The sequence below is a fragment of the Pundamilia nyererei genome, unplaced genomic scaffold, assembly GCF_000239375.1.
Source record: "Pundamilia nyererei isolate P.nyererei 1_Seehausen unplaced genomic scaffold, PunNye1.0 scaffold00078, whole genome shotgun sequence".
NCBI lineage: Eukaryota > Metazoa > Chordata > Actinopteri > Cichliformes > Cichlidae > Pundamilia > Pundamilia nyererei.
This window is the reverse complement of record NW_005187479.1, coordinates 646,793-658,771: the sequence shown is the minus strand read 5'-3', so window position 1 is coordinate 658,771 and position 11,979 is coordinate 646,793. Positions and strand designations below refer to the sequence as shown.

At 40.2% G+C, this 11,979-nt stretch overlaps 1 protein-coding gene across 2 annotated transcripts in view; it reads left to right on the top strand.

Moving 5' to 3' along the window:
- rhcgb (Rh family, C glycoprotein b) overlaps positions 1 to 4,972 on the top strand; it is a 14,497-nt gene extending 9,525 nt beyond the window's left edge. For both annotated transcript variants that reach the window (XM_013912018.1, XM_013912017.1), the window contains exons 4-11: positions 145 to 292; positions 430 to 596; positions 791 to 928; positions 2,125 to 2,261; positions 2,409 to 2,533; positions 2,622 to 2,695; positions 3,207 to 3,274; positions 3,827 to 4,972. In XM_013912018.1, the coding sequence (XP_013767472.1) occupies positions 145 to 292; positions 430 to 596; positions 791 to 928; positions 2,125 to 2,261; positions 2,409 to 2,533; positions 2,622 to 2,695; positions 3,207 to 3,274; positions 3,827 to 3,875 (906 nt within the window). In that variant the 3' untranslated portion in view covers positions 3,876 to 4,972. The remainder of the gene's footprint in view (positions 1 to 144; positions 293 to 429; positions 597 to 790; positions 929 to 2,124; positions 2,262 to 2,408; positions 2,534 to 2,621; positions 2,696 to 3,206; positions 3,275 to 3,826) is intronic.
- The last annotated feature ends 7,007 nt before the right edge of the window (positions 4,973 to 11,979 follow it).

Sequence of the window (11,979 nt, the reverse complement as noted above, 5' to 3'; positions counted from 1 at the left end):
ACACACACACACACACACACACACACACACACACACACATGCATCTCAAGTCCACGACCACACCTGCTCAGAATCTGCTTCTCATAGCAGACTGCAGAGTAGGAAATATAGTTTTGGCCTAATGCTATTCTTTTATTCCTGAAGGCCAGAGATGCTGGAGGCTCCATGGTGATTCACACATTTGGAGGCTATTATGGTCTTTCCGTGTCATGGATGCTCTATCGTCCTAACTTGCACCAGAGCAGTCGTCTGCAGGGCTCTGTCTACCACTCAGATGTCTTTGCAATGATTGGTAAGCTTTGTTTACTACCCACAACTGCACATGGTCATGTTTAGTATTGCTTTTGATTTATAAGAGTTTTTTTTTTTTTTATCTAATTAATCTCACAAAACTCCCTGTTCCTCGTGACTTATATCACTATGGCACAGGCACCCTGTTCCTGTGGATGTTCTGGCCCAGCTTCAACTCAGCTATCTGTGATCACGGGGATGGGCAGCACAGAGCCGCCATCAACACTTACCTTTGTTTGGCCTCAACTGTTCTCACCACTGTGGCCATCTCGAGCCTCTTCCAGAAGCATGGGAAACTAGACATGGTAACAAGTTACAAACACTTATTAGATATAACCTATTATGCACATGGACATGATTATGACAATAAGAGATGAATACAAACCAAAACAAGAAATCTATAAAGAGTTTAACAATCCTGCAAACAAATTTTTCAACAAGTGCACCCTTCAGATGATTATTTACCCAGGATACACATTTTTCTGCACTTGTTTCTCAGGTTCACATCCAGAACTCCACACTTGCTGGAGGCGTTGCAGCTGGAACAGCAGCCGAGTTCATGCTGATGCCCTATGGCTGTCTTATTGTAGGTTTCTGCTGTGGCATCATTTCCACACTTGGATATATCTTTCTCACGGTATGCTATTTTTTTTTTAATGCTTTCCTTCCAAATGCTGTCAGACTTTACACCATGGTCTCTGCTGATGACCACATAATATGGTGGTCATAACTAACTATAATATTAGTTTTCACTCATATGCTGACGACACTCAGATCAAGCTTCAGCTAAAGAGAAACAGTTCTGCTTCACTAGAACCTTTATTTCAGTGTCTTGTGATCATTTTTGGTTGTAAAGTTGCAATTCTAGAATCTCACATTTTAATTTGCACAGTTTGGAACTTTTTATCAAATTGCATGCTAAAAATTTTGGGGTTATATTTGACAATAAGTTCACTTTTGCGAAACAGATTAGTTTAGTTGTACAGCGGTCTTTCTTTAAACTGAGGCTTTTATCCAAGATCTTTTTTGTCTTTTAAAAACCTAGAACGGGCAATTCATGCTTTCATCCTATCCCAACTGGACTGTTGTAATTCTTTATATGTAGGCATTAGTCGGCCTGTCTTGCAAGGCTCCAGCTGGTCCAGAATGCCGCTGCTCGTCTTTTGACACAGACGAAGAGGAATGAACATATCTCCCCTGTGCTTACCACGCTTCACTGGCTCCCTGTACGTTTTAGAATCAATTATAAAATCTTATTGGTTATAAAGCATTGAATGGACAGGCCCCACGGTATCTGTCAGACCTACTGCAGCCTTATATGCCCCTTAGAGCTCTTAGATCGGGTGATCTTTTGCTCTTGGCCACACCAAGGTCGAGGCTGGTTCTTAGAGGTGATCGTGCGTTTGCAGTTGTGGTGTCTAAATTGTCGAATGATTTGCCTCTTCACATTAGACAGGCTCCTACCCTCAATCTTTTTAAATCCTATCTTAAAACACATTTCTACTTACCTGCTTTTAATACTGCACGAGAGTTATTTACTTATTTATTTGTTATTAGCTATTTGGGATTGATGTTGATTGATATTGCTATTTTATTGTGTGTTATTTTATTATGTAATTTATATGTTTGTACAGCACTTTGGTCAACACCACTGTTGTAATTAAAAGTGCTATATAAATAAATAAACTAAACTAAACTATCTGTTTAGTGTCTCCCTGTGATAACATCCCACAGGCATGCAAACGGGTGACAGGAGTGCTCTTACTCTACTAAAGTGAGAAAGTGATATTACTATAACTATGCTTGTGTAGTAAAATCAGACAAATCTTTCAGCCATTCATGGAGAAGCACCTGAAGATCCAGGACACGTGTGGAATCCACAACCTCCACGCTATGCCAGGAGTTGTAGGTGGCATTGTGGGAGCCATTACAGCTGCATCTGCATCTGTTGAAGTTTATGGCCATGAAGGGTGAGTTTTCCTTGCCTACAAAAAGGAAACATTCAGCTAGACATTATGGCTGTGTTTCCCGTTTCAAATAAATGGCTTAAAGAGGAAAAAACAGTTGCAATACCTGTATTCTTTTCATTGAGCTCCCCTCCCCTTTTTAAAAAAAAGGCTGGCTAACACCTTTGACTTTGAGGGTAAATTCAAAGACATGGTACCCACAACGCAGGGCGGTCACCAGGCAGCGGGCCTCTGTGTGGCGTTGTGCTTCGGCATAGGTGGAGGCATCATTGTTGGTAAGGAAATCAGTTTGACAGAATATATACACTAGAAACTGCTTTTCAGACAGTGATGATAATGACTTAGTTTTTCTCTTCCTATTAGGCGCTATCTTAAGGCTACCTATCTGGGGAGATCCTGCAGATGACAACTGCTTTGATGATGAGACCTACTGGGAGGTGAGAGATAAATCTTAACATCCTTATATTTATGAGGATGTAAGGATTTGCAATGTAAAATCAGAATTCAGTCGCTATTTCAGCACACAGAAAGTTTTAGGATGCACAAAAAGAAAAAAGCTTTATTGGTATCCCTGAGTGGCATCTTTAAGATATTTAACAAATCCTGATGAATTTTATTAAATGGTCATACCTATTTTTGAAGCACACGTTTGCTCCAATGTGTATATAAATTGACAAAGAGATTTTAAATTACAGTCTTGGTTTAATGCTACTTGTAGAAACATTTGTTGTTGTGTTTTGCTCATTCTGAGGCTGTTTCTCCAACCCAGCGTTAACATTTGCAAATAGTCTGCCGTCATTCACTCTTCTTCTGGTACAAAAATCCAATTTACTCTTTAACTTTTCCCCAAATTGAATAAGAAACCGTGAAATCAGATATTCTGACGATAGTTGTTCATATGCTTGTTATCTTCCTGAGATCACAATGTTTGTCTTCTAATATCAACAGGTCCCAGAGGAGGAGGAGAGCATCCCAACAATCCTGCAGTACAACAACCACGTGCAAAACAAAGATATGTAAGTGTCTCCTACTTTTATCTGTCGAGGATTTGTGCTGTTTTCATACCAAACTAATGATGCAGTCATTGCCTTTTGTTGTTCAAGACTGTACTGCATTCAGTCTCCTCTCGATGGCAGCACAGCACAGTTTTGGGATTATTCACACATCTTGATGTAACTCCTGCCATTGTGTGAGGGATATATTTTCAGGGTGTTGAATACAGTGTAATCAGGAGGTGAGGTGGCGGATAACACGACACCTCAGAGACATAGACGTCTCCTACCACCCCTAGGTGTGGGTTTAATCATAAGATGCTAACGCAGATGCTGTGCTCTATGCTGCTAAGTTAACCTGTGCTCTCTGTTGAAACGGGGTTTTCCACAGAACTGCTTCACATGGTTAACTCTTCAATGTGACCTTGAAGTTATGCAACAACAGTCATGTTTATAGTAGAAACAAAAATGCAACTAGTAATTATTTTTTGGAATCTGCTTAGTAGAGTTAATATGTAATGACCACATGAATGTCTTCAGGCCAGATCTTGTAATTTGTGAAATTTGGTTTTCTAGCGCCGAGTCAAATTTCACCATGGAGTCGGAGTCCAGGGCTCGATCTTAATGGACATCTGCCTTGTTTCCTATCATTCTCCCACTGGACAAAAATGTTCATTTCGTGCAATTAATGACCACTTGTCAGCACCAGCTGTTTTTCATACAGTGATATGTTTGTCAGTATGTTATGACTGAATTGTATTTCAAAATCTCGTTTTTTGTTTGAGTTAAAAACTACTGGAGGAGTAATGTATCTTCTGCTAGCTGAACACATTATTCCATTTAAATCAGCTGACAGTAGGTCAAACATTCAGTGGGGGGAATTACCTTGATTTGCCTCATTTCAAAGTAAAGAGACCGGTAAATTGACTTATGTAAATTCTCGTGTCGCTTGCAATAATACCTCTAAAGCTGACCTAAACTACTCAAGAGAAAAGTTTTGTCTTATGCTTTGAACCACGTTGCGATGCATTTGTAGAATCTCCTATTCAACATTTCTCCTGATCCAAATCTAAATGATTTTGGTCTGTGTGATGTAATGAACTGCAGGTAAAATCTAAGAGTACACAACTTTTAGACAAACCTTTCTGTCAGCTTCCTTCATTGTCTCATTAGTTAAATCTGAAAATGATATTTCCATTAGATGCATTTGAGTAGGTTTTTTTTTTTTGGTGTGTGTATCTTGATGGAGAATTTTTACAATGAGACGGGTATTAATCTTGATACTGATTGATTTAGACCTAAGTTATCCTGTGACATTAAAGTAAATAAATGAATACATTTGGTAACGTGTTATCACCACCCTCTTATCAAGCATTACAAAGAATGATGGAAATGTAAATATGCAATCACACATGAGGAATTTTATAAAGTTAATATGCTGTTCTTTTTCCCTTCGTGCAGCGGCCTCTTCTTATGAGTACGTTTAGAGTTAGCAACAAAGACATTAGTCAACACCTTTTTGATTGTTGGATGATTCCAGCTTGTCACAATTTGCTAATGGTAAAATAGGCTATAGAAGGAATGTGTTACCAGATATGTTTATTGATATTACTGATCTGAAAATTGGTTTTGTCAGAAGTTGATATTTGTATTCTTAAACGTTCTACACTGATTGTATTGATCGTAATGTAATTTTGGAAATTAAAAGTTATTAAGAAAGTGTACAATGTCCTATGCCTGCTTTGTCTGTATGTGAATAATTAAGTTTGGATATATTTAGCAATTAAATAAATGTAGCCACTTTCACGTAAATTTTTGTTTGAAGCGGTGCATTTGAAATACAAATTTAAATGTGAGAGGGACTGTACCTCCTTCAATGGCTCCTCTTTAGTGGCGATGCAACTCAGGGTAAAGGTCGCACTCTTATTGCTCTCCCGGGACACTCTGGTGACCAAAACAAACTAGATCAGCCATAAGATCTTGACCTCATGTCACAAAAGGGCAATATCCCTGACAGGGTTGAACACACATGCTGGAGTTAATTATTTTGAATTCATTAGGAGAATTTCTGTGAAGTCATACATATTCCATATTGATATTATTTTTTCCAAATGGATGGGTAAAAAAAATGCACAAGTGTGGGTTGTTCATGCAATAAATGTTAGATGATGCCTAGTCTGTCTATAATTGCTAAATATAGCATTGATTTGTGCATCGTCTATCCTTCATTTTCTGATGAAGGCTGGATTCACACATGCTCTGTCTTCTGCCCACACGTCTGTGGCATTTCACTGGTTGAAGGCGGAAGCAGCAGCAGCAGCAGCAGCACCAGCTCATGGCGGGAGTGTGGATGATTCCCACACATGAGTAGCAGCAAGGAATCCATCTCCTCATCCAGTCTCTTTGCTGACAAAAGCAGGCTTAGCGCTGTTTTCTTTTGTCATCAGTAACGTGTTTGAGTAAAGGAGGTAATGGTGCCACAAGTGCTCCAATTAAACGAGATGCAGCCCTGCTGGGAAGAAAGGCTCCCCCATTGCCCCCGATACCCCCCTATAATACATACACGCACATATGTGCACACACCCACACACAAACCTCAGCTCTTTTCATGCTACCCCCATGCAGTTCCCGCCCCAACTCTCCTCATGTTTATTCATCAGCCACTTAAAGGGCAAATGCAGAGGCCTGTTAAAACTAAATCAGGCTTACTTTTAAATGATGCCATGCCGTCCCCTCTGAGGTTAAGGCAGCCGGACCTTAGGGGCTTCCCAAATTCAGCATTTAAAGAAGGTCCTTCGGATGGACGCTGGCCATATGTTCATTCCTGAGAGCAAAGTGAGAAGGTGAGTTGGGGAAAACCTTTGGGGGGCATGAAAGAGGGAGGCATGGACAGAGAATGAGGCCTCACTTTCATTGCTGATGACCCACTGCCTGCCATCCAGGCTCAATCATGATCTCTGATTGACAGGTCGAAGGAAGGAGAGGGTGGGAACAGAAGGAGCTTAGAATGAGAGCTGCACAAAACGTACTCCCATATAGGGGGCTGTGGAGATGCTCATTAATGATAAAGAACATACCAGGCAAAGCATGTTTTCTCTGCATGCCAGCAATGTTGTTTGTTGGTTGAGATTAGTTTGTAATCTCCTAAAATGTACAGAACACTACGTTACTAAAACACAACGTGGGAGGTCGTGTTGGTGCACCTGATTGTGGACATTTAGCTTTTAGTTCTGCAACCCTAAACCCTTTTTGTTGTATTTTTCATTTCTTGATGAAACATTCCAAATGTTTTCAGTTGGTGAAAGGTCTGAACTGCAGGCAGGCTAGTTCAGCACCTTCTGTTACAAAGCTATGCTGTTGTAATAGATGCTGTATGGCTTCTTTGCATGATGGGGCTTTAATTTGCATCTGTGGATGGCACAATGAGCTGTGTTCACGTACAAACCTTTCTGGAAATGTTGCTGACTGACTCCACACAGTGATTTCCATGACAGAATCGTGTATGTTTTTAATGCAATGCTGCCGGAGGGCCCGAAATTCACAGGCATCTAATACCGATTTTTGGCCTTGACCCCTTGCGGACAGAGATTTCCCCAGATTCTCTGAGTCTTTTGATATTATGCACTGTAGATGATGAGATGTTAAAAGTCTCCACAATTTTACGCTGAGGAAAATTATTCAGAAATTGTTTTACAATTTGTGGAAACAGGGTTTTTTTTCTGAAGCTCGGGCCATATTAATGAATATGAATAAAATATGGTTATATGAGGTTTGCAAATAATTGCATTTAGTTTTCATTTACTATTTACACAGCATAACATCTTTTTTGAAATTGGGATTGTATTTGTTTTTGCCACTCCTCAAACCAAACAGCACAATATGGTATTTTTTTTATTTCTGTGTGTTCATGGGATTGTTTTATAGATATAGATACACGCCATCCACACTGCAGTAAAACCGCAATGAATTCCCTTTACAGTTACAAGCACCTACAGTGGTTAGAGTAGTATTCAGGAATCTATGTTCACTCTCTTATAGAGAGAGCTGTAAAAGCCCTTTTGAAAGCAACCACGAGTCCATAAAACTGTTCATAAACTATTCAAGCCCTTAGTCTTTTCTCTCTGTGCCTAATCTGCTCACATTCTGTTTGCAGTTTCAGTGTCCCCTAAAGGTGATCTCACAGCAGGCATTTCAAAACTTTCCTGACCATTAGGATCTGGACTGTCTTTGTGATGTCTAATCCTGGGACTAATTGAGTCCTATATTTCCCACCATCACTCCTATCCAATGTTTTCCTTTGAGGTACTTTCAGCTATTTTTTTATTCCATTACATTTGAGAGAGAGTGGCATGTTCCAGAATGAGTTTGTAATTTTTTCTTGCAAAAAAAAAAAAAAGTTCAGTCACTTCCTGATTTTGGAAATTATCACTTGGTTATATTAGTGGCACATGTTGTGCAAGCCCAGGTAAGGTGGACCTGTGACTGAAGTGATGCTGCCAGGCTCTCATCAAGCTCACGTCTTTACTCAAGGGTAAATGTGGCCCTTATGAGAACAGATTTTGGCCAGATTTGGCCACAATTGTATTTGGCAGGGCGATATGAAGTACTTCACAAGCAAAATATTAGTTACATACAAATGTATCAGTACAAACAAACTATTGTTGTTTTATAACAATGTATGTATTACAGGGTATCTTGTTTTGGAAATATGACCAGTTCCTACTTTTTCACCAGCTCCTTGAGGAGGAAACATTTTCCTGATAATACTTTTTAAAAACAATTTATTTTTTTTACACAGGCAAGAACACTGGACTTTAAATGTACTTGTTATTGAGTTTTCTTATAATGTTGTTTATTTAAATTATGCTAAATAATTGTCTTTGGACTATGCCCATTAGTGTTTGCAGCCTGCTCTTGAACCTCCCAGTTTTGTCCACTGTAGGTTTCTCCAGGCCTCCCCACGCCACAGAGGCTGCTTAAGTGTCCCTATCGGACCACAGTGGAGAGGAACAGCAGATTAACCATGATCCTATCCGCTCACCGCTAGCCCCTTCATACGCTCCGTTACACCAGCATTTAAAAGGAGGAGGGGACACCATTCAGGCCCGTGATATGAATCCCAGACGTGGGGACAAGAACAGAGCTTTCACCCCTGTCTCACAGCAAAGACCTCTTTCTGGCACCCTCTAATTCTGGTTGCTATGGGCTCCTGGGTTCAATGGTGGACTCCCGTTGTGAGGGGACAAAGCCTCTCAGTCATCCGGCGAGGGTTGCCAGGGGAGGCTGAATGTATGGGGAGGGACAGGCTGCCGTTGTCCCAGACGAAATGTCTCTCTTAAGGCGGCTGAGATCTGGTGATTGACAGGTGGCTACACGCTCCACTGCAGATCACCCGGGAGGTCTGGAAGGGGCCTTATAGCTGTGACCGTGAATGCATGGTTGTGTGTCTGCAGAAGTGTGTGTCTATGATTACACTGGCAGGGAGAACACATGAGAAGCTATAAAAGTGTCACCGTTGCATACCTGAAGAGGGAGCTGCTTCTGCGCCTGCATGTTCATTCACCCTATAATAATCCAATAAAGCCTGTAAAATGCATGTGGCATGTTGTTGAAGTAAAAGAAGTACAACAAATAAAAAAAAGTTTTGTAAGTGTTGCTGGAAGCCCCAACCCATGTCCAAAATCTGCCTGCTTAATAGATGTTTCTGACTTCAAGTACACTTTCTTTTAGAAAATTAAATGTAATTAATTGCTCTGTTTTATAGCTTCACAATACAGCTGTGAAAGCTGATCACTGTACAGTTAAACAGCTGTTGCAAACCTGAAACCTCTTCTGCTCCACATACTCTTCACAGTGAGGTAGCTTGTCCCTAGTAGTTAAACCTCAGTAATTAAATCAATATTTGCATGCTCACAGAATTTCTGATTTTTTAAAGGAAGGATCAAGAATAGATGCAATTTTAGGTAGATCACTGAACATATGGCTGGAGTGTGTCATTGCATTAAAAAACACAGACGTTAATTGCAATGATGCAAAAAAAAAAATTGATTGCTGTTATCTGAGATTTTATAATATGCATGAATGTGTGCATAAGGATCTTTTTACTGCTGAGTATGGTTAAGTACAGGGACCCGTGTGTTCTCAGATCAAGATGTTATTAGAAACAAATTTCTGCTACCCAAATTTGTATCATTGTCTCTTTTGTGAAATGGCATAATTTTACATTTTTGTGCTTTTAACATTAAAAAATATATTTGGTGGATCTTTCTTGGTAAGAAACTTTAAGTCGTGGCTTTTTAAATTAAAAAATTACAAAAAATAGATGCATTGATAAAAAAAACGCAAAAACACTGGTATAATGTACAATGTTACGAAAATGCAACAGAAGAAAAACACTTTCGAATGGCACAGTGAAAAGGGAGAAGAGTAATGCAAGAAACACTGCACATCAAGCTTTTTCTAGTTTAAGCAAAAAAATGAGACTTAAAGATATTAGTGTGTGTCTATCTGATTCTCAAGGATTAGCAATATAAAGATCTGTGTCCCTCCCAAACACTCCTCCAGTGGGTGAAACATCACCCTGCTGGTGTCTAGGCATCAGAGGTCTCACAGAGGTGAGTGGGAACAAACAGGGCATGGATGTGGGGATCTAAAGGGGTTCTCTCACTACACTGAGTGTGCTTAGATAGACGTCTGGGACTGTCTGGGTCCTGCACTCCCAGACAGGGGCCCTTTCCACCCATCAGATGCTGTCCACGCCCACCCCCCCTCTTCTCCTTGACCTTGACTCTCTGTGACTGTGGCCCTCCAGACAGTCTGGGGTCAAAGGCTAACACAGCAGCCACACATCAGACACGGTTCGAGTCCCCTGTGCGTGCATAAATGCTGAATGGCAAATCACCCTAAACCCCGCCTGTTGGAATGTGGCCCTGAATTCCTTCAGAGATGGATCCTGAGACATGAGGGAGAATTATTGTGGCAACATATGAAGTCCATAAAAAACAAAATGCTTCGTTCTGTGCGCCCCACAGAAAAAAAATGGACTTAATTAAAGCATCAATTTGAAGTTCAAACAGATTTTTTGTCAACATTTACACACTGATTCAAAAATCCACATCGACGCACCTGCCGTGAGTAGCATTTGCAAGCAGCCGTGATACAGCTTACCTTTCACCTTCGACTGCTGACTCACACAGTCCTCAGCCAATCAGAACCAAGCTGCCAGCATGCCACGAAGAGCGGGGAATGGCTGAAGCCTCACGTGGCTTTTTGAAAGATGCCAACCCACACTGCGTGCACCTCTAATGAGCCTTTCCACGCCTCACTGTGAGCATGCGCACTGACTCAATATGGGTTCATCATCACCCCCCCCCCCCCACACACACACACACACACCACCCACTCTTTTCTTCCTTCAGACTCTTGAAGCTTTTGGAATTAATTTCTGTTATAAATCAACACACATATTCTGATCTTCATTGTCTCTCTGCAGCCTAAATGCGTAAATCACCTGATTTCTTCAGCAGACATGCTGAAGATTAAGAGCACTTAATCAGCCCCACAAGAGGGAACAAAGCCAGCAGTGGCAGCAGAAGGTTTATCTCTCATTGATTACTGGTCGCAGGGACACAGTAGACATGAACAGTGAAATGTACACATGCAAAATAAGCAAAAAGGCAAAAGGAACATAAAGAATATATCTCTCTTTCACCCACACACACATAGAAAACTTCGTCACTCATACACTCAGGGAGGGCAGATAGCAGCCATCTTAATAACTGATGCCCCTTCCTTTTATTTCTGTTTTTAAGACCAAAGCTTCTACATAAATTTTGCCTGAATCTGTTTAAAATCATGCAACTGTGAAGTAAAGACGAACGTCCTTTGGATAATTATAAAACACGGTGACTGAATCAGAGGCAGCAGGGGCTCAAACTACAACTCAGCGATAGGGTGAAAAAAAATTCATAACAAAAATTAGTCTACATCACATTTGGAAATCAATTTGTTAAATAACTTTGTCTTAGTATTGATTTCTACATTCTTGCGAAGCTTTGGTTTTATTTCATTTTCGATAAAAGAACCAAATATTCGTTACTCTGAAATCAATTCTATTTTTAAAAATGTTGCCAAAGATTTTAAAAGCTTAATTATTTATTGTGGATTATTTGTAGTGGAAAATACACAGAGGCCTGTATGAGAAGAGAGTTATTGTGTTGTTGTAATGTGAAAATGGGGGTGGGGGTGAAATTATTTTGCACTAGAGTTTTAGCAATTAACCATCCAAGCGATCTAAGCACAGGAAGTCTTTAAAATACATAATAATAATGATCATAATATTGCATTTAGCTCCAACTCTTTTGTTTTAAATTCATGTTATTGCCTTCCACCTCAACTCCCACCTGACGAGCATTTACGCAGCACGCAGAGTGTAACAGAAGACTGATAGATTACAGAGCAGGTAGAGGCTGGCTCTCAGAGGACCCACACTACATTACACAGTTCGTCTATTAACTGTATTACAGCACGGGAATGAGCTGCAACAGGAGGCGGGTCATGATGGTCTTACGCACCAATCAAGAGCAGCACTGCAGCTGCAAACACTAATGCCAAGTCGAACCTGACGTCAGTTACTAACTAACAACAACAATTTAATGTGCTCAAATACAATATGAGCACATTAAATCCTTAAAAAAAATAAGAAAAAATAAGAAATAATCCTAAGATTT